At 49.2% G+C, this 23,461-nt stretch overlaps 1 protein-coding gene across 4 annotated transcripts in view; it reads right to left on the bottom strand.

Annotated features, from left to right (window-relative positions):
* NCS1 (neuronal calcium sensor 1) overlaps positions 1–23,461 on the bottom strand; it is a 154,986-nt gene that overhangs the window by 33,430 nt on the left and 98,095 nt on the right. For all 4 annotated transcript variants that reach the window (XM_074973976.1, XM_074973978.1, XM_074973975.1 and 1 more), the window contains one exon: positions 20,983–21,007. In XM_074973976.1, the coding sequence (XP_074830077.1) occupies positions 20,983–21,007 (25 nt within the window). The remainder of the gene's footprint in view (positions 1–20,982; positions 21,008–23,461) is intronic.

The raw sequence follows: 23,461 nt of genomic DNA, 5'->3' as shown, positions 1-23,461 counted from the left end.
TCTCACTCTATGAGAGGGGCTGGGAACCCCTGTATTACATTCTGGCGCAGGATCCGGAACTGTAGTCAGAAACGCTGCCTCAGTAGCTCCCAGCTAATGCCCACCACAGAGCCAGCCTTTGTATTCTAGCGCTGAGACCCCGTGAGGGAGGGGTGCAACCATCAGCTGCTGCTAATCAAGCAGGTGCATCAAGCTAGTGAGAGACAAAAACACAGGAGCAGGCCCCTGTGAAGGAAAATAACCCCTTGGGCGGAACGGCCTGCACAACTTCAGCTCGGACTGGAACAAAGATGTCCACGTCAAGTGGCCAGTGGTTTAGGAAATATGGAAACCTGGGAAATATGGCTGCTGCAGGGACTCCCCAGCTGCTGCGGAAAGCCAACGGACTGACCGGTGGGATTGCTGCAGAGAGTGTTTTAGCATTTCAGTAGCCTCCCCGGTTACCAGGCACTCAAGTTGCAGAGCAGTTCCCACAGCAACTGGTTTTGGGGGGATATAAGCCTTTAAAAACAGAATCAGTGAAAAGTGACCTCCAACTGGCATGTCCACTTTGCTCTGTAAATGTATCAATTGCATATTCAAATCTGTGCAAGTATAGGGTGAGGAACTGATCGAGTGCAAGTGAGCCTAACGACACATGGCCGTCTCAGGGAGCATGTGGCAAGCGATAATAGTATCTGTAGAATGTTTTTAATCTTCAAAGCACTCTATAGACATTAGTCCAGCAGGTGGATAACCATTATCCCCATTTTACAGATGGGGAAACTGAGGCACAGAGCAGGGACATGATTTGCCCAAAGTCAGAGAGAAGCCTGTGCTCAGTTCCCTTCCAGAACAGCCCCAGTGGGAACTGCTGGATGCTAAGCACTTCTGTAAAATGGGCTCAGGATACTCACCCCGTCTTGCCCATCACTTTGAGGGCTGCGGATGGAAAGCGTGATGTAAGGGCTGAGTTCTTATTTACCACTGCTGCTGCAAAGTGGTCACATGATGCCCAACGCCTCCTAATGGCTCATTAGCACACCAGGAAGTGACGCTCCGTGTAACCAGATCACATGAAAGCTCCCAAAAGAATCACTGCGCAGATGCCGAGGAGGAAATCTCAATTAGCTGGAACCTCTCAGTCATTTTACAACCCACTGCTCTGAAAACACATGCTACAGTGAAACCATAGTAATAAACAATACTAGCTGGTACCTATACAATGCCTTGCCTCAGAGAGATGCAACCCATCCCTACGAGGCAGGGAGGTATGTCTATTTTACAGATAGGTTAAGTAACTTGCCCAGAGTCGCAGAGCAAAAACACAACCTCAGAGTCCTGCCTTGCGATCTCAGCATTCAGCAGAACACCTCTTCTGTCACTGGAGTGCTATGGGAAGAGCAAGCTTCTGGCCGGCTTCAAGGAGCCCGGGAATTTGGTTTTTTGTGGTTACCATGTCCGGCACCTGAGGTTCATGTGGTTTGCTGAAATCCCCAGCTCCAGGGGCCGTGTACATGCATGAGAATCTCAGCTTTCCTTTTTCTAAATAAGGAAATGTCCAGCCCTCGTGTTTGCAGAGAAAAGCTTGGAAAGTGCTTCCAACCGAAAGCAAAACCAGAAGGCAAACAAAATGGATTATTTTCATAAAATCTCCTGATTTTTAAGCCAGTCTCATGATTATGGGGGGGGCTGACTGGTGATTTCCAGTGTCATCCACACTGCACATGGCACCTGTAAAACTGCGGGGGGGATTGGGGAAGATCCTGGATTGCAAACCTTCCAAAGAGGATATCCCATCTGCTTTGGAAGCTTGGCCTGCCAAAGAGGAGAGAGCAGGGGAATACAGGCTCCTGGAGCCCTGCGGGTTTGGGTCCTTTGAGGAGCAGAGCCGCTGGCTGGCCAACAGAAGCAGAACTGTAGCCTGTGAGTCTGGACGGTAAGTCTGAGGGTGTCATCTTGGGGAAGGCGTCTGGGAGGAACAGCATGATAATGCCCTCCTCTAGTCTAGTTCCTTCCACCCACAGTGCTTGATAAATTAATGCATTGAGTCTCACATGGCCCTTGTGCCCTCCATTTCAGTGAGGGGGAAATGGCGGCATGGAGAGGTGAAGTGACTTGCCCTGGGGCTGCACGCTAAGTCAGTAGCAGAGTCTGGAATTGATCCAGCCCTGTGCTTTAACTGCAAAACCCTCCTCCCCCTCTTTGATGTCCCTCTCTGAACTCCAGCATTCCACGCAGGCTAAACATTTGGTGACTGGCGGCTGCAGAGAACAACAGCCCGAAGGAACAATGTGCCATCTGGCTAATGTGTCCTAGAAAAGCAGGGTCCCTGATCGAGGGAGCCAACAGCCTAGGGAGAAGCACCTCAGAGCTGGACCCAGGGGAAAGCACAGATACGAGTATGGAGCAGCAAAAGTTCTGCCAAACCAGCTGGAACAGATGGCGGGAACTGACGGAGGTGGAGCCGGGGGAGGCAGGCCGGAGAGGAGCCCAGCCACCACCTTGCACATTGGGTTGAGGACTGAATCCTGCCTGGTTAAGATGGATGAGCTGCTTAGGAAAGGGGAGCACACTCGATAATGCTCACAGAGGAGAGGCCTGCGTGAATCCCATGGAAAGGTGGAGCGGCCCAGCACCGCAGGGTTCTAGGCTGGAAGGAAAGATGTCACCTACACCACGTTCCCCCCCACACACCCATTTCAATGGTAACATGTTTCCTGGGGGTAGCATAAGGGGAGGGTGGTACCCAAGAGACCATAACAGAGTCTGCAACAGCAGCAGCTGTCCTGCACCTGTTTGCCATGGATCACCCTCAGCTCTTAGATCAACTCATGCAGCCCCCTTGACTGAGATTCTAGGGGTGACACGTGACGTGCATCCAAGAGCAGAGCGTGGCCCAGTGATATCCCTGAATTGCAAGGGTAATTTCAGCAAAAACCTCCTGCCACAGACACAGCCCACTAGACTGCACTGCCTCTAGGGGCCTGTCTGCACTGTGAGCAGGAGGACATGCAGGCGTACCCGAGCCGGCTTGGATCAAGCCAGCTCACTAAAAACAATGGTGTAGCTGCAGCAGCATGGGCGAGCCACCTGAGTACATCACCCGGGGCCTGGGCAGGACCGTACTCAGGTGTGCCGCCACGTGCACCGCTCTGGCCATGCTGCTATTTATAGCGAGCCGGCTTGATCCAAGCTAGCTCAGGTGTGCCAGCATGTGCTGCAATTCCACCTCCTGACTGCAGTGTAAACAGAGCCGAAGCCAGCTGGTCTGCTCTGTTCTCTCCTACAAACCCCTCTCCTCCATGGTGGGCCATTTTAGTGAGCAGATTCTGGCATGCACGGATCAACCCCCCAGCCCAGCACTGGCTGCAACCACAAACCCGCCACTCTTGGAGTTAACCCCGATCGGTGGGGGGGGGGAGGGGCCCAGGGAACAAAGCCACCAGGCCATACAAGAGACACCATAGTGACAAGCGCGGATGCAAACTTTTTGCAGAGAGAAAGGGGGGAGAAGATGTGGAATAAGCAGAGAAGCAGCTCAGGGATTACATGAGCATTATGCAACACAGTCGCCCGGATCTGTCAGCACTGAATAGCTCGCGTGGTGATGGGGGGTGGAAGGAGAGGAAGGAGGTGGTGAGGTGGGAAGCTGAAGTGCCAGTTACATCTTTTTCACATTGCTGCAGCTTTGACTCATCAAAGATTTAAAAAAAAAATCCCTGACTAGTTTGGAAAGAGGATAAAGGGGAAGCAATGGCATTTCTGGGGCTTCCCATTTGGGGTGGCAGATGGGATGGCAGGAGAAGAACGCCTCTCCCTCCCCCCCAGGAGTGCTTCATTTCAGGCCCTGATGATGCCGTTCAGCAATGCCTGGGGCACCATGCAGAGGCTGCGCACAGCTGAACGGGTTGCAGACAGGTGCCGTGCATTGGGACTCTGCTGCCAGGGATCCTAGCGGGGACGGCCCAGCACTCCCCTGCGTGGCCGAGCCCAGCTCAGGGTCACACCGGCAGCAGCCCCATCCTCCAAAGGGAAGATATAAGAACGGAATCTCCAGACCTCCCAGAAAGCTACTTATGGCTATGGCGTGAAAGTGCTGAGGGTGGATTTAAAACAAAGAAAGGAGGAGGCGGAGGAGAAGGGACTGGTCGATTTCATGACTAATGCCATTTATAGTTACTGGAGTTAGTGAAGTCCTGCCATCAAGTCTCCTGTGTCAGCCTGAACTGATAGCCAGAGAGATTGGGGAGGAATTTTCCACTAGGCTCAGCACAGCACACTCGGCCAGGGGAGCGGGGGGGGACAATTCCCCATCCTCTGAAGCAGAGCACTGGCCTTGGCTCAGGGACAAAGGTCCGGTCCAGGGCAGCAACCCCTATATTCCACAGCACACAGTGACTCTAAGCCACCAGCGGGAAAGACTTTAGCATGGGAGCAGCGTGCAAGCCCAGGACTTCTTCAGCGCTGAGGCGTGTGCAAGGCTACAAAATGCTGGGGTGAGACCCATGGGTGTGACCACTCCCCACACCCCACTGGATTCAAGGCCTTAATGTCCTCCCGATCGCCTATGGCCGGCTGGGAGCTGGTTTGAGCCTGAGCAGCAGGAGGGATGCTAGTCCCCTCGGGGCTGTTCCGGCAGCTGGAGATGATCTGTGCAGAGCAGCATTCCAGCCATGCCCCCATTCCCCTGACTACATCTTTTCTGTCGGGGCGGCAGCTAGGCGGGGGTGGCACAGACCGAGCTATGCCGGTCCTGCCCTCTATGGGGATTCCCCTGTGGCCAGAGAATCTCTGGGAAGCCAGCTAAGCCCGCGACGTGGCTGCTTTCTGCTGGTGGAGGAGTGCCAGAAGCGGTACCCTCCTCCCCAGTTCCAGGGGACAGCAGGGAATGCTGACGGTCTCGGGGCTTGGTCTACACGCTGTACTGGTGCGGCTGCGCTGCTGTAGTGTTTAGGGAAGATGCTCCCTATGCCGATGGGAGAGAGCTTCACCCTTCGGCGTAAGTAATCCACCTCCCCAAGAGGCAGTAGCTGTGTCGGTGGGAGAAGCCCTCCCATGGACATAGCGCTGTTAGCACCGGCGGTTAGGTCGGTAGTGTAGCCCACGCCTCTGTCTTGCATGTCGAGTTTGGGTTTCCCTTTCCTGAGCCGGCGCCGGGAGCCTTTTGCTTAGATTTGCTCAGACATTTGGGCAGAAAGACCCAGAGAGTCGTGCAGATCTTACAGAGACAACGTTCAACTACACTGCTTCCAATGTTTGGCTCCTCCCATTCCCACTCCCCCCACCATCCCCTGCCTCCCAAACACCTATGAGCTCAGAATGGGAAGAGGACCCCAGCTCCAAAAGGAGGGAAAGAGGGAACGTGTGTAACACTGGGGAGAAGCAAACCATTCATTCATGCGCCTGGCAAATTATATATCTGTAAAATCCAGGCGAAAAACTGGCTCATTAGCTGTCCCCTTAGTCACAGCCTCCAGTGGCAGCCTGGATGCATATGCACACATCGAGATGTTAGAATTAGCCGCTTTAGGAAAAGGTTAGTTTTAAATAGACAGTCTACCTCCTGCCTTCCATGCAACCCAGCGACGTACCCGAGGGACGGCTAAGAATAATCACCAAAGTTCTTAATTTGTTCGCTGGCACCTCCAGTGAACCTGGTTTATTTAGAGATTCCAGGGAGAGAAAAGGTTGCTTCCAAGCTTGAAAGTTCTGACCCTCTCCTCGGAGGCAAGTCGAGTGGATCTTTATGCGCAGTTTTCTTGGTAATATTCATAAGATTTATTATTATAATAGTAGCCCTTGGCAATCCGACAGGGCACATCCTCAGAGGAATGCAGAGCCCTTTACAGATGTGAAGTAAGCCTAACCTCATGGGAGGGCTGTCCCCATTTTACAGACACGGAAATTGGGGCACAAAAAGAGAGGTGAAGTGACTTGCCCACAAACACTCAGTGAGCTCATGGAAATGGAGCTCTATGGCCCAGTTTCCAGAGGTACCAAACAGCTGCAGCCCCGACTGGGTTTAATGGGAGTTGCGAAGGCTTCTCAAGCTCAGAAAAATCATGCCACTGAGGTCCTGACTCCCGGACCTCTGCTCTGAGCATGACATGTACTGCCTCTCTAGTTCCAATATACATAGTCACCAGCTTTCTGTATAATAGGGGAGAACAGCATGACACTACTACCCCTGATATGAAGAAGGTCATATGAAGAAGATCACGAGCTCCCTTATTCCGTCTCACAATGCAACAACAAGGGGACATTCAATGAAAACGAAAGGTGACAAATTCAAACCTGATTAAAGGTAAAACGCATTCCCAGAATGCACCACGAGACTGTGGAACTCATTGCCACCTGATGTAACTGAGGACTAGAACGCAGCAAGATTCAAAGAGGAACCGGACATTTCTATGGATAATAAGAATATCCAATTATAATAATGATGAATGCTCAGACAAAGCATTGAAAGGGACAGAAATCCTCATGCTTCACGATTTAGGCCAATTTCTAACCATTAGGGTTAAGATGAGACTTTCATGGAGGGGGCAAATTATCCCACATCTGCCTACTCTGGGGGTTCTTGCAACTTCAGAAGCATCTGGTGCTGACCACCGTGGGTATGTCTACACTGCAATTAAAAGCCCGCTGCTGGCCGGTGCCAGCTGACTTGGGTTCACAGGGCTCGGGCTAAGGGGCTGTTCAATTGCAGTGTAGATATTCAGGCTCGGGCTGCAGCCTAAGATCAGGGACCCTCCCACCTCACAGGGTCCTATGTGGACAGAGTCAGGTGAGAATAACCACACCTGGGAGGGGGAGAGAGAGAGAGAGAGAAAGAGAGAGAATGAAGGGATGCAAGGCTGTGGCTGCAGGTGTTGTAATATTATCTCTGTAAAGTGTTGGAATCAAATCTCTGACTTTAGGCAAAACACAGCCTTGTCTGGCTGGCAGGCTGGCTGAACACACTTCATTGCCAGCCATGTGCACGGACACTCCTGCTCCATTCACAACCTCAGCAGCAGAGTCTGAAATAACAAGGCAGTCACATACCACAAGGGTTCAGATTACAATGGGAAAGAGAGCAATTTCCCTGGGGGAAAGGGCGGGAAGATCTGCCATTTCTCATCAGTACAACTCACAGATAACTAGAAGGATTGCAGGGGAGAGGAACCGGGAAGACCTTCCTCTGCAATTCGATGCAGGAAGCTCCTAAGTGCAAAATCCAGTTTTATTTTAGATGACTGGTCACTTGAGCCATGTTGTCATAGCGATGCGCATCGCGCGGTCTCTTCGTTCCAGCCACTGGCCCCGGTCCAAGGAGCCCAGAGTTTGGAGCACGATCCAAGCGCCACAGAGTATGCCACAGAAATAGCCTATTATAGAATTGCCAACCCTCCAGGACTGTCCTGGAGTCTCCAGGAATTAAAGATGAATCTTTAATTAAAGAGTGTCATGTGATGAAACCTCCAGGAATATGTCCAACCAAAATAATCCTCTGTGTAAATGATCTCTGCTCTCCCCTGGGAGAAGTTCCCAGCCCTTAGTTCTTCTTGATCCTGGCCAGTTCTCTCACTGGCCAATCTGGATGTGCAGAAAGGTTCAACCAGGCTGAGCACACACGTGATTTGCAATGAGGTTTGGTGCTCTGCACCTGCCATGTCAGTGGGCTCTGCCTATCCTCTTCAATGAAGCGCAAAGAGGGGGAAGCTCTAGTGGCTGGAACAGCAGGAACTGCCAATCAGGACTCATGGCTTCTCAGGACTCCTTTCCATGTCAATGAATTTACTGCTTCAGTGAACTGTGCCTCAGTTTCCCCATCTGTAAAATGGGGGTGTTCATAGTTCCTGGTTTCAAAGCAGGGGGTGGGGAGGACTAATGGTTGTAAAGGATTTTTGAGCCATTTGGTTGAATGGGACTTTAGAAGAGCAAGCCATTGCGCTATTCTAAGCCCCCTCCCCCTCTAAATAGGCGTGAACCTGCATTATTAAAGCTGGAAATGAACAATGCACTCAGATCCCTGCTACTGAATAGTACACGGACCCCTCAGCAGGGTGGGGCTCTACATAGCCCAAGAGCCACATGGAACCCGCACTCCGCCCTAAAAATGTGATCATGGCCACACACTTCAGATAGCTGGGGAGGAAGGCAAAGATAATCAGCTGCATTTTTTTTTTCCTGCTGGCAAACACAGGCAATTTCCCTTCTCCGGCCAAGGCAAGGGAGAGCCCAGTGCAGCACAAGCTAACAGGGCTGGGTGCATTCAGTTCCAACGACAAAAACCACTCATTTCGATGCAAATGAGGTGCAGCCCTCCGGCTCCGGGGTATGGCCGAGGTGTCAGACTCTCTGCTCTCAATGCTACACGGACGTGCACAGCAACCTGGCCGCTCCCGGGCAATGCTACAGGCGGAGCCCTCTTGTTGGTGAGAAGCAGACTAGGAAGCTGGGCTCTCTGGAATTTTTTACTTTGGTGGGGGGGGGGAATCTTCCGCACCCCACCCCTGATTATTTTGACATTCTACCCCAGCAGGTTGAGCTGTTGCAACAACCCAATGACACTGCAGCGACCGCCAGCACTGAGAATTTCAGGGGCTTGCCTTACAGGGAGCTGTCACTATCCGATACATGGTGGAGCTGGGGCCGTACAGTCCAAGGCACCGCTGTTTAGTGTCAGACTTTTCTCCTTCATGTGTCCCAGTGAGCTGTAAGTCACGTTGTCATGCAACATCTCAGTGGACAAGATTTCTAACCTAAGGGTGCCCCTCTCCCATCTACCCCACCCCACTTGCTCACTAAGAGTTTATGAGTCAAGACCGCAAAGAGCACCTATCACACTGATTATTACACCTATTAGCAGGCCAGGTTAAGGCTCAGACACCACAGTGATGGACACCAATATAAAAACCTGGTAGGGCTTAGACCACTTTAAGGGTTGGACTCTCAAAAGCGCTCAGTGGTGGCCAATCTCTGCTCTGGTTGGAGCACAGGGGAGCTTTCCTACTGATTGCAGCGGGAGCGGAGTTAGCCTACACCGAGTGCTTCTGCAGGTCCCTCTGCTCCCCGTAAGCTCTTTGTACTATTTGCTTTAGCTCTTCAGTAATAGCCAGGAGCCAGGGGCCAGTGGGAGCAGGAGCCTGGCCTAGTGCCCACCGGACTGCAGAGGGAGAAAGTTGGCGGACCCTGGACTTGAGGTGTGAGTATTGGTAAGTCACTTGGGGTACGGCTACATGGAGCATCCATGAGCACTACGGGAGTGTGACGTGTAAAGCACACTCATGTGTGCTGCATTAATTGGTCCGTGTAGACTTGGCTGGGGGTGCATTAAAAGTTCTCTAGTGCACTATAACATAGTGGGGTTTCAAACAGCACTTCTTCGTGTGCACCAGCAAGGTACACACGGACCAATTAATGCACCCCATGTTAGTCTGCTTCAGAAACCACATTCTTGTAGTGCACATTACCCCACTATGGAAACAAGCCCTTAGTCTGTCCGTGCCTCAGTTTACCCATCTGTAAATTGGGAACAATGCTCTCCTAATTCACTCACATCTGTAATATGCTTTAGGGTCCTCATATGGAAGGTACTATAGACCTGCAAATATTTTCCTCTTATATTTGGTTATTCCCAGCTCTGGGTACTAATACAAAGTATTTTAAACACAACACTAAAAAGGTACCACAATTATTATTCATATTACTGTAGCATGTAGGAGCCCTGGTCACACACCAGGACCTTCTTGTGCCAGGTGCAGTGCGAACACAGAAAAGACAGTCCCTGTCCCAAGGAGAGGACAGTCTTATTTAACAATAAATTCTATCATGTTCCAGTAATCATTTTTCTCGGATATTGCAGAGTTGCAGTATATTATTCCTCTGACACTGCAGCCTCTTGCAGTCTCACGAACTGGCTGAACAATATTGAATTTCACAATTGTTCCACAACCAAAGAAAAGGGGACTGACTTACTGCAAACCCACTAAGCCAGTTTTAAGTAGCTCGAATTCTTTAGGTCAAAATTATTTGCCAGACGCACATTGGGGTCTGCTACTTAGAGGTGCTGAGCACCCACCACTCCAACTGAAGTCAATGGGAGCCGTGGGCACTCAACCCCTCTGAAACCCAGGCCGCAGGTGCAGGGTGGGGTCAGAGTGGGCACAAAATTGGAAAGTGTGGCTGTTACTCACTTTCAGGGCTCAATAAAAGCCTGGTTTCAGAGTAGCAGCTGTGTTAGTCTGTATTCGCAAAAAGAAAAGGAGTACTTGTGGCACCTTAGCGACTAACCAATTTATTTGAGCATGAGCTTTCGTGAGCTACAGCTCACTTCATCGGATGCATAAAAGTGGAAAATGCAGTGAGGAACCTAAAGGCCTGTGGTTTCTCCTTGCCCAGCCCCCTCTTCACTCACGCCTTGGCATGCCCTGCTGCCTAGAGCAGGTTACAAATGGCGCAAGATGCTAATGGAGGGATTTTATAGCTCACGCGTGGCTCCTGCGGAGACAGGAGGCCTTTGTACCTAGCTGAATAAACTGCAGTTCATTTCTCATCTCGCTCTTGGCGTGTCAATTCTCAGAGCTGTTTCATTTGTTCCACCTCATTCTTTGTGAGGCAACCCCCTTACTAGCCCTGGGAGAACTGGAGTGAGGGGTTCAATCTTGTCCACGAAGATGTTGCACGACAACGTGACTTACAGCTCACTGGGACACATGAAAGAGAACAGGCTGACACTAAACAGCGGTGCCTTGGACTGTACGGCCCCAGCTCCGCCATGTACCAGATAGTGACAGCTCTCCTGTAAGGCAAGCCCCTGAAATTCTCAGTGCTTCCCACTGCACTGCAGTCCCCTTTGTTCTGTGGCGGCTGAGTGCTCTGAATTCTGATTAACCGCCCTGCACGAAGTACGACAGCGTGATGTCCCGATGAGTGCCGACTCGCTGCTTCGGACAGAGCCTGGATCTCTATCCTATGCACAAAAGAAGCTAGTTCATTTGAAACTCCTCAGATAAAGTTCCCTGTCCCACTCTTTCATGCTTTGTGTGTCTACATTGGAGAGCGCTGGGGAGCCTACTTAACCCTCACCTGACTCACCTGTGAGCTGCGGATCAAGCCCACAGCAATACAGTCTGGGATAGAGTGTCACTAAAGCTAAGATTTTGTCATGGAGGTCATGGAAGTCACAGAATCCATGAGTTCAGAGACCTCTGTGACATTTTTGCTTCAGCCCTGGGTGGTGGAGCAGGAGCTGTCAGCCGGCACCTCCCCCACACCCCACAGCTCCCAGCCGCCAGGGGCGACAGGGACCCCTGTAGCCCCAAGCTGCCACCGCGGGCAGCAGGGACCCCCACAGCTCCAAACTGTGGGAGGCGGGGGGATCCCACAGCTCCCAGCCAGCACAGGTGGCAGGGGGACCCCAGAGATTCCAGTCCTGTGGGAGTGCGGGGGGGAACCCTGCAGATCCCAGTTGCCCAGGGCAGACCCCACAGCTTCAAGCTGCTGCTGGCAGCAGGGGGGATCCCATGCTCTCAGCCATGCTTGAGGGGGGGAACCCTGGAGCCCCTGCAGCGCTGGGTGCTGGACCTTCCTCCTTCCCCATTTTGCCATAGTTATTTTTAATAAAAGCCAGGGACAGGTCACAGGTTTCCATGAATTTTTGGTTATTGCCCATGACTTGTTTGTAACTTTTACTAAAAATAACTGCAACAAAATATTAGCCTTAATTGTCACCAAGGAGACTAGGCACCTCCTGGGAATGAAGAAAAGTGTCTTCAGGGATTTTCCTTCAAAAGCCTAAAGCATATCTGTGCTGTTTCTCTCCCCATCTCCCTCCGCAGCATGCTGGGCTCTGATCCAAAGAAAACTGATTTTTTAAAAAGATTCCAGAGGCGATCCTGGCAATTACATGCTGGTCAGGCTAACTTCAGTACCAGGCAAATGGGTTGAAACTATAGTAAAGAACAGAATTCTCAGACACGTAGATGAACATGATATGTTGGGGAAGACTCAGTATGGCTTTTGTTAAGGGAAATCATGCCTCACCAATCTATTAGAATTCTTTGAGGGTGTCAACAAGCATATTGACAAGGGTGAATCAGTCAATATAGTGTACTTGGACTTTCAGAAAGCCTTTGACAAGGTCTAACACCAAAGGCTCTTAAGCAAAGTAAGCAGTCACGGGATAAGAGAGAAGTCCTCTAATGGATCAGCAACTGGTTGAAAGATAGGAAACAAAGAGTAGGAATAAATGGTCAGTTTTCACAATGGAGAGAGAGAGATAAATAGTAGGGTCCCCCAAAGATCTGTCCTGGGACCTGCGCTGATCAACATATTCATAAATGATCTGGAAAAGGGGGTGAAAAGTGAGATGGCAAAATTTGTAGCTGATACAAAATTACTCAAGTTAAGTCCAAAGCAGACTGTGAAGAGTTACAAAGGGATCTCACAAAACTGGGTGACTGGGTGACAAAATGGCAGATGAAATTCAATGTTGATAAGCGCAAAGTAATGCATATTGGAAAACACAGTCTTACAAAATGATGGGGTCTATATTAGCTGTTACCTCTCAAGAAAGAGATCTTGAGGTCATTGTGGATAATTCTCTGTAAACATCTGCTTAATGTACAATGGCAGTCAAAAAAGTGAACAGAATGTTAGGAACCATTAGGAAGGGGATAGATAATAAGACAGAAAATATCATAATCACACTATATAAATCCATGGTACGCCTACACCTTGAATGCAGAGTGCAGTTCTGGTCGCCCCATCTCTAAAAAGATACATTAGAATAGGAAAAGGTGCAGAGAAGGGCAACAAAAATGATGAGGGGTATGGAACAGCTTCCACATGAGGAGAAATGAAAGACTGAGACTGTTCAGCTTGGAAAAGATGACCAAGGGGGGATATGATAGAGAGCAATAAAATCATGACTGGTGTAGGAGAGAGTGAGTATGGAAGTGTTATTTATCCCTTCACATACACAAGAACCAGGGGTCACCCAATGAAATGAATAGGCAGCAGGTTCAAAGCTAACATAAGGAAGTATTTCTTCACACAGCGCACAGTCAGCCTGTGGAACTTGTTGCCAAGGAATGTGGTGAAGGCCAAAAGTATAACTGGGTTCAAAAAAGAATTAGGCAAGTTCATGGAGGACAGGTCCATCAATGGCTATTAGCCAGACGGTCAGGGATGCAACCCCATGCTCTGAGTATCCCTAAATCTCTGACTGCCAGAAGTTGGGATTGGATGACAAGGGATAGATCACTTGATAAATTGCCATTGCTCTGTTCATTCCCTCTGAAACATCTGGCACTGGCCGCTGTCAGAAGACAGGATACTGAGATAGATGGACCATTGGTGAGACCCAGTATGGCCGTTCTTATGTTCCTGTGTACCAGAGCTGGAAGCTTGGGTGAAGAGGGTCCTTTAAGAACAAAATGCATCTGGATCAGTTGTATTTGGGAGGCAGGTGCTCTACAGGAAGGAACACAGGATTTGGACTCCCAGATTCTAATCCCTGGCCCTGCCAATGACTCACTTGGACAAGCCATTTCAGCCCTGTGCCTCAGTTTCCCCATCTGTAAAATGGGAATGAGGCTCACTCACTGCCCGCAGGTTAACGTTTAGCACAGCACCTTGAACACATGGAGGGCTATACACCTGCAAAGTCACTTCAGAGCAGAACCCCCAAGCAACCTCTGCCTTCCTAACCACTCCTCTTTCATGGACAAAGGAATCACTGATAGTCTGGGGTACTCTATCAAACAGCTATTAAGTCTTGTGCAGTCAAGAATTAAACACGACATTCCATTCAGAGCATGAGCACAAGGCCCATCCTGCCTTAAAGCCCAACTACTTTGGACACTGGTGTGACGTGTCAGTCAATATTCTTCATGAAAATATGCTTATGATATGAATATGACATAACTGAGACAGACTTTACGCAAGATGGCTCATGTGAGATATCACTGGAAAGGTTCTGATTTACTGAATGTGATTATCCTGTTTCTGTGCCTGTATCATTTCTGTATCTGAAGTTAGGAATATTGACGATGTATTTGTATTTCAGCTATGCTACTCTGGGTGACGCCCACAGCTGACACTTCAGGTACAACAATGGAAAAGCCAGACAGGGCAGACAGCCAGACAGTGAGGACAATGGACTGTGAAAAGCTTGGCCTTCCTGTGGACGCTCCATACTGCCACTGACTCATGGACACTGTGATACAACAGGGTCAGGTGGTCTTGTCACCTGATACTAAAACATTACCTGGGACTTCTTGTAACTTTCCCCTGTAAGGGAAGAGGGGTTAAGTTTGGGAAACAAAGGATTCCCACCTTATGTAAATCCTATTTACGGCTGGGGAGGAAGGCAAACAGGACTCCTCCTCTCCATGGCTTGTCAGCCCAAGAAAAAAGACTGCAAAAGGGAAGGCAAGGGAGGAGTCCAGATTGAGACAGGGATCCAGTCTGAAAAGGAATATAACTGCCTGCAACAATATCTAGGGTGAGAAATACTATTTGTAACCAATTTCTTTAGTGAAACCAGCTTAATTTGAGTGTTTGATTTCGTTTGCTTAGTAATCTGCTTTGTTCTGTTTGTTACCCCTTTTACCACTTAAAATCTGCCTTTCATAGTTAATAACATTTGCTTTGTTTATTATTAAACCCAGGTTCTGTAATTTCTAACGGGGGGCTAAGAAGTGTGCACACCTGTCTCCACATTGAGGGAGGAGGGTGAATTTCATAATAGACCTTTGGGTCTGCACTCCAAGGGAAGCAGACATCTGAGTGCTGGAGAAAGTTCCTTAAACTGAGTCTTAGAGCTGATCTGCAGCTGGGTGTGGCCCTGCCTGTGTGTGTGTTAGAGAAGGCTTTAATAACCTGGCTCAGCAAGACAGGTTAAAGGGGGCCCATGCTGGCAGAACAGGTAGACTCAGTGGTGGTTCTCAGCATATCAGGTGGCTTCCCAAGGGGTCCAACCTGTCACAACTGTTTTCCAAAAAAAAGAGGAAAAGCTTCCAGAACTGCAACAGACACTGCCAGCTCTTGGCAAGCACTATAACCCTGCACTACTGAGGTCAATGGGAGTTCTTCCATTCGCTTGCATGGGAGCCGGATCAAACCCTTAGGCAGGGGAGCAATAAGGACAGGGGTGTTTACATGAGGAAGAAGCCAAAGCATCAGGGAGCTAAGAACCAGCTGATCTGTGACAACTCCTAGCCTACAGAGGTCTATCCTCCCTGCCAGTGGGCCTGACCAGCTCAGCAGAAGGCCCGTTTTGTGCTGACAAAGAGAAGAAATGGTCAACTCTCCGAGAAGCGGTGTTAGAGCATGTGAATCCCCAGAGCATTGCTGCCTACTTCACATCCAGCCTGCAGAGACAATGAACCTTGGCTCTGAATGCTGCTGCCATTGCCTTGATCTTCCCCTTCCTACTGATGTGGCGTGGGGACAAATTCTGCCCTGATATACACCCCCCTGCAGCCTTATCGGCATCAGCAGGTTTGTACGGACTGGGAGCGAGGCCCACGGAGTACAACACTCGGTATAGCATTTGAAAGGCAGCGTCCCGTTCCATTCATGTACAGCATGAGCTGTAAAATACAGGTCAGCCAGGCCACTAGCTCAAACACAGGGGCTCTGAACATCAAGCACCTAAAGCCTGGCCTAGGCACCTACTCTCTTAATTTTCAGAGACAGTGAACCCTCACAGCTCCTACGGATTCCAGCGGGAGCTGCAAATGCTCAGCACCTCCGAAAGTCAGGTCCCTTTGGTTGAGGTGACTTGATTTGTGTGCCTGACTGTAAAGTATTCAAGGTTTGACTTTCAGAGGCAGTGCATTCCTGCACCTCCCCGAGGGTGTCAGCAACCTCTAAAACAGACAGTCATTCTGCAAGACTTCCAGTGACAGCGGATCCAGTGCAGGTGCTGTGCACCGGGAGACTCTTTTACAGTGTTGCTTTATAGCTTTCTGGCTTATTGAGTTCTCCCCGCGTCCTCCAAAGCCTCCACTGACTGCCCCATTGAGTGCACAGAGAGAAGGATTCCTGCTGCTTAACTCAGTCATGATGCCTTTAAAGGCATCTGTTTGTTAAGGAGCTTTATAGCCCTTTTCTACTCTGGAAAGTGCCTACGCAAAAATGACACTTACTTACTCAGCAGATCCCTGCGTATGGGCTCACAGGTAGTTACTTCTGTGACAAAAATAAGTTTCTTGCTCCTTTTTACTTTGAGTAGCCCTGCAGAACTAACACAGCCACAGGACAGGGATCGGGATGCCATCTCTTCTCAAGCATCCTGAACAGGATTGCTAAGGAAGCCAAATTCTGCCCTCAGTTACTCTTGTGCAGGGCTGTAGAAGCTGGAAGGGAATGAGCCTGTGAAGGTATTCTGGGAGATGTAATCTGAAGACGAAAGCATCATGCAGGTGTGGGGAATTGCTGGAGGTTATGTGTAATTTAGAAAGAAGCCATCTTGACGCTCAGAGGCCAGGCTGAGTTTGAGAGAAGCCAACATTTTACTGATAAGGAATCTGATCCTGCCAGCCTCGCTTCACATCCAGCGGTACCAATGGGCAGCCCTGCTGGAGGTATCACCTAAAGCTTGTCAACATTTTCTGACTTTCAATTTGTCACCAAAAGTTCAAATTTCTACAAAAAAAACCCCCAGAGGATGTATTTTACACCAAAAGTTGTCATGGAAAACTTCCCCGGTTTTTTGACCAGCTCTCGTTCTCCCCGTTGTGAATAGGAACGGCAGAACCGGGGCCCCAGATGAGTACTTCTGTTCAGGAGCCATCAACGTAATGAACATGGATCTAGATGGCAGAACCCCACGAACTTCCTTTTTTCCAGCTCTTTCTTTTATTGATTATTTTGGGGAGGAGACATTTCACCATGTTGCAGGGCAAGAAGAGTTCTCGCTTGGCTAAGAGCACACTGAATCGAAGGATGTGTCTACACTGGGAAACTGACCAGAACAGCTACTGCAGAACCAGCAGTTACACAATGGTTATTTTGGAATAGCTATAGCCCTTTACATTCACCCTCTACCTCATTCTGGAAGAATTCTTCCCATGTAGAAAAGCCTTAACTAGTGCTCTCTGGAGCGGAATCAACAAGCTGGACCATTAGTCTACAAAGCATCAGCTCCTGCTTATCATCTCTCTCACGATACAAGAGCGCTTCACTAAAGATAACACACCATGCTGGAAACTGAAGTGCACTTTAATTGTGTTTCTCTGCTCTCCACCGAGATTACAAATGTTATTATTTACAGTCAGATATGGGGCACGCAGGGCTCCCTAGATGTAATGGGCACACAATGGATAATCGCCTTGTTGAGAAACATCACATCAGGATGTCTTTTGTTTAGTGTCCAGATGCCTTGTCCTTAATCTGCCCCATGCATGAAATGAAAATCCCATTATCCCAGTCCAAAGGAAATCTCAGAAAAGGAATTCTCCCCAGCCCTGGAAGCACAGTGGGTTGCTGAATGCTACTGAGAACAGAATTACCATAATCCAGTTTGGCTGGTGTGACACTGGGACAGAATTCTTCCTGCTATACATGCCGAAATAGCTGCTGAGTTTTAAGCCAGCAGGATGCAAGAGTTTTTAAAAAAGGAAAAACAAGGCCCTTTCCGCCAGTGTGCCCTTCACTACACCCATAGGGCCTGCTGTCCAGAGCCGCTGAGCACTCTCAACTTCACTTCACGTCTGTGGGAGCTGCAGGTGCTCAGCACTCCTGAAAATTAGGTCTCATCATCTTTTCTCCCACATCCCCAACCTAGAATAATTGCCACAGTGGAAGGGCTGCACCAAGGTCCAGATCCTGTTACCCTTATCCACAAGAAGAGTCCCCCCTTGCTTGCACGAGTAAGGGCTAGAGGATTGAGGCCCACTCTCAAAGGAATATTCAGATGTTGCCCCCTGGGTTATGGTCATAATCCTTTCAAGCCAAATGCTACAGAAAGGGGGCTGGTATCCTGCTAACCAGGATATCTGGTTGCCCCATGCAAAGCAGAACCTCTCGTGGCTTCTGATGCTGAGAGGCCTTACAAAAACCAAGACAGTTTCCCAGGGGTGCACATGTCACCTTCATTAAAGAGACACACCACCACACTCACTCTCCAGCTGAGGCTCGTGAACCTTGATTCTCACCCACATTAGGCTTCATTTACCATGACAACCCGCAAAATGAAGAGGGTGGGATATCTGCACACGGCGCTGTCTTTAAGAGGACAAGAAAAGCTCTTTTCCTTGCTGGACCAAATTCAGCATGCCGCACACACCAGTCAGGCTGCATTGCGTAATTTAGGTGGGTTTTCAAGATAGTCTACTGATGAGCCAGCTGCCATAACCAACATGTTACAGGCATTTAAAGAAATGCCAAGGCAATGGACCTGATTCTGTTCTGGCTTGCTCTGCTTTTACACCCATCTACACCATCTCTGGCTTTGATGGGATAGTTTCTGATTGCTGCTGGAGACTCAGTGCCTGTGTATTTATTCCACGCAGGAGCTAACCCATCAAAGCTAGAGACGGTGCTAAGACAGGGCTTGGCAAGCTGAGTTTTTCGCTGATCACTTCGTTCCATTTCTTCCTTCTGCTGGGAGCAGATGGAATTTGATTTTTCACCTTTACCCAGAGCCAAGAGCGATGGGCTCTTGCACGTGCTGCGAGTGGAGGTGGAAAGGCACGAGCATTGCCGCCCACCACGTGCGCTGGAACACGGTGTGCAGAACGAGCACAGCGGGCATGGGATTTATGGCTGCACCACAGGGGAGCCCTTCAGCGGTGTTAAGAACCGCTCGCTCTCCCTTCACATTTGTCACTGTCTCTCATGCTCGGGCAGGCTCAGAAAGGTTTCAGCACTTGTTCGAATGCAGAGGTGAGCGTGTAACAGCATCAATGTCAGCAGTTACTTTGGAGGCAAAGCTCATTTATCCGGAAAACCGCAGCAGAGAAAACCTGCAAACACGGGTTGTCGCTTTTTTTTAAGCCACTCCATTAGTTATGCCGCTCTCTGAGAGTTTTGAAGCTGCCTAACATGCAGCATTATCCAGCTATTAAGCCATGTAGATCGTTCTTAGGAAGACTCTGAATCTCCCCGAGCCCCAAGATCTTCAGGGCTTTATGTCACAATGCATTGCACGCAACCTGACAGGGAGGGGAGGAGAGGGTGAGTGGGGCTCTGCAAACTGAGACCCCCCCCTTCTGCTACCAACCCTGGCTAACGTTGCCATCACATTTGGTTCTGCAGCGGAGCAAAAGATCATTGTGCCGGGCAGCCTGCCCCATGGTGTCTGCCTGCTGCGGCCAGAGGTAGGCCTATATTGCAATCCAACGTGACTGCAGCTCGGTCAGACGTACCCGTGCTAGTTACCGCCGATAAAAATGGCACTGTAGGTGCAGTGGCATGGAGCTCAGCGTGGGCTGTAGAATCCAGTGTGATGCTGGCAAACCAGGTGTCACCTTATGCCAAGGTGCCCATGCCTCACTTGGATACCGACAAACACAGAGCTGGAATTAGTCTGGCTCACCTGCATGTTAGTATTGTTAGAACAGGTATCAGAGCTACAAAAATGTGCTTAGTGTAAGTTGCTGCAGGCAATAATCTCCCTTACAACACCTGTCTCCCATATTGTAAGGAAATATTGAAACATGTGCATTGTAACCCTCTGTAACGATGCATACTACCAGAGAGGAAAGAGACATTAATCCACATGAAGTACTAGTCTCCACCAGGAGGTGTTATCTCCTGCCCAACAAAGGAAGGCCCATCAACACCAGATGAACTTCTGTGGAATGTCAGAGGACAAAAGACTCTCCCCAACCCCACGAAGAGAAGACATGCAAGTGAATTCTTCCCAACAGAATTAGCAACTGGAAGCAGAAGCGGGGAAGGAATAATAAGCCCTAACAAGAGAAACTGTATCTTTTATGCTGCTTGGACTCTGAGGGGCAAGGATTACTAAGCATAAACAGAAGATCCCCAGTGTTTGGCCTGCATTAGCCCTAAAGGACACGTAGAGCTTGCTTATCCTAATTTGTGCATATATATGTTTACCAGCCTTATTCTTGTAAATAACATTCATTTCCTTTTCCTAGTTAGTAAACCTTTAAATAATTTGTTACAGGACTGGCTACAAATCTTGTCTTTAGTGTGAGATCAAAGGTGCAATTGACCTGAGGTAAGTGACTGGTTCTTGGGACTGGGAGTAACCTGAATGTTGTGATTTTTGGTGTAAGGGACCATCTATCACAAAGGCAAGCTTGCCTAGGTGACAAGATAGACCGGAGTACCCAAGAGAACTGTCTGTGACTCCATGGTTAGGCTGTTAGAGGGCCTGAGGAGTTTACACTTGACGCTTGGTTGGTGAAATCTAAGTAGAGAACTCGCAGCCAATTTTGGGTTTGTGCTCTGCTTCTTAACGGTCTGCCCTGAGGTTGGTGTTGAACCACTGCAGGACAGCTTGACCCTCTGGGTACATATTTGATTGCTGAAGCCAGCATCATCACATCTACACTTTTATTTTTATCAGTGTTGTGTCCTCCTGAGCTGCAAACACACTTTGGATTGCAGTGCAGCTGAACCCCAAGGGTGGTCCTGAGTCATGAAAACACTTCCTGTCCAGTGGAGTTCAAAGAGCAGGTTAGGAACTAATACCCAGTACAGAAGAACCAGGCATCTAAGTAGCTGCACACAGAGCCTGGTGCCTGAACGAGGCAGAAATGGATTATGGGAAAGACTGTTGGGAACAGGAGCCACACCCTGAAATGACTTGTGTATGAGTCCTTTGTCTCATGACGCCTGCCTTTGCATCTCAGTTTAGCTAGCTTCCCGAGCAATACAACTCTGAAAAGAAACGGAGGCAAACACGCGCATACGGTGACACAAGATGCACACACTCAACGCAGCAGAGAGATCTGACTTGTCACTCAACGGCCGCATGCACACACCACTCAGGAGCTCACAAGAATCAGAAACACGGGGCTGGAAACTCACCACTGCTGCACCTCCTTCTCTGTAACTGAAAGAGAAAACAAGAAAGACAAGGGTTAAGCCATTTGGAGTCTTTTCCTCTGAGTTTTTTTCATTTTAAGCTGACTGGTTTCTATAGCATAGGTGACTTGATTGCAGTGCACAAGGACCTTCCTGGGGAGAAAATGCCAGCTGCTAAGGGGCTCTTTAATCTACTGCAGAAAGTCATCACAAGAACCAATGGCTGGATGTTAACGCTAGACAACTTCAAATTCAATAAGGCACAAATTTTTAGCAGTGAGGGTGATTAACCATTGGAACAAACTACCAAGGGAAGTGGGAGGATTCTCCATCTCTTGTCTTCAAATCAAGAATGGACGCTTTTCTGGAAGATGCTTTAGCCAACTAGAAGGTACTGTGCTCGAAACTGGGGTACCTGGATGGAAGTCAGTGGCCTGTGATATACAGGATGTCAGATGAGATGATCTAATGGTCCCTTCTGGTCTTAAAATCTTTGAATCTATGAGTACTTTTGCTACTTTAAGGCTTATTACATCATGTCAGTTAGCAAAACTTTCTGGGCCAAATACTCAGCTAATGCAAACCAGGAGTTCCACAGGTTTACATTGTGCATCACCAGTTTATGCCAGCTGAGGATCTGGCCCTGTGTCTCCCCCTCTTGCAGCATAAGGTGAAGGCTGACATAGAGGAGGCCACTAAACAAACAGGAATTTCTTTCCAGTGCATCTTGTGCCATGACACGGCAAGTTAAAAAGTACCTGCTTCTTCTTCAATCTCAACACATTAAACACACCCCCCCCGCAACAGACAGATAAATGGCCTCCCTCCCTGTTCAGCGCTACCCCATCTGCCAACATGCTGACTTTAAGAGCTGTCTGTCTGTGCCAGGTTCCTTCATACCCGTTGTCTTAAATGCCATTGTCACATTTCTTCCCTGCTGACTAGCTAAATCTCCAAAGAAAGTGCTCACTGATGGTTTCGAGATCTTTTGATGCCTTTGCTTGTCATACCTCTTTTTCTCTTAATCTGAAGCTTCAGAGCTGACTCCCTCTGGGTTTTGATGAGCAGCGCGTGTGAAGATCCCATTCCTTTTCTTGCCTTCCTCCCCCCCAAGTCCTATTTTTGTTGCTCAATTGTCATGCGGTCCTCTTCAGCTGTGCACAGCCTTCCGCAGCTCTCTCACTGCAGGCAAATACACTTAACGATATGGCTTCTACCACAGCACAGGGGCAGAGAGGAAGGAGGGGCTTGTGGACAGAAGGGTTCAATTCCTGGTTCTTGTGTGACCCTAGACAAGTCACTTAGCCAAGCTGTGCCTCTGTGTTAGCCCATGTGAAACATGGAATTAATACTTCCCTTACCAGACTGTGCGAGGCCTAATGCACAAATGCTTCTAAAGTGCTTTGAGTTCCTTGGACTAAAGAAGAACATTATTTTCTATTGCGGCAGCACCGAGAGGCCCCAGTCAGGGATCAAGGGTCATCGTGCCAGGCTCTGTACACTCTCAGAACAAGACAATACCTGCCCTTGCTGCAATTTATATAAAACATTCATGGGGTTTTTAGCATCAACCTTCAAATTCCAATAGGAAACGATTCCCAGGCCACAGTTCCCAGGCGCGGGCTGGCTCTGAGGTCTGGAAATGATGTTCAGAGCGGTGATGATTTGGAGGATCTGTCTGTAAAAGTCACAAATGCTGGTTGACATGATGAAGGTGTTACTCGGAAAACTGCCATATGGCTAAATGCTTCTGTGTGAGCGTGGAACCCACCAGGGGCTGGCAAGGTCTGCATCTCATCTTCCCCAGGCCAGGGACAATGGAGAGTTGTCACCCTTAATGACTGGGCTCTAACCAAACAATAGGTATGCTAAGGAGGGTGGGGTATAAGTTTTATCCATCTTTCCTCAACAAGAGTCCCAGGTTTGGAGAGTGGAAAGTCACCAAGCAGAAGACAAACACCAAGGTGTCAATGCCAGCCCTTAAAACCCAAAGAGACTAGGTGGGTCGGGGGAAGACGCACAATGACACACAGGAATTTCAGGCAGGAGAGGGGAAAGGACGGATTGGACCAGGTCAGCGGATCTCCATGCTGCCAAGAAGATCCCATGTCTCAGAATTCACAACATGGAGCAGACAGACCTGGATAGCCTCGGATGACCCTGACCCCTACCCAAAGAAGGCACTGGAGTGGTGAGGAAACTGAGGCAGGGAAATAGGTGTAGGGTTGATTACTTGTGAATAGATCTGTGAGTTTCTCGTGCTATTAAAGAAAGAGCAATGCTGGGTTCTAGTCCCGTGCAAAGTCTGTATGTGTTAAACTGTAACCCAGCAGGCTCACACCATTGGCTGGAGCTCAAGGAGAGGGTGGGTTTAAGCTATGGGGGAACTTGAGAAGCCAAGGCCTGGGCAGCGGCCACATGGGCTGCGCTCTCGAGTGGGCCCAGCGGTGCTAAGATGGCGCCCAGGCATTGTGCCTATTCT

The sequence above is a fragment of the Natator depressus genome, chromosome 16 (genome assembly GCF_965152275.1).
Source record: "Natator depressus isolate rNatDep1 chromosome 16, rNatDep2.hap1, whole genome shotgun sequence".
NCBI lineage: Eukaryota > Metazoa > Chordata > Testudines > Cheloniidae > Natator > Natator depressus.
This window is presented reverse-complemented; position numbering and strand designations above follow the sequence as displayed.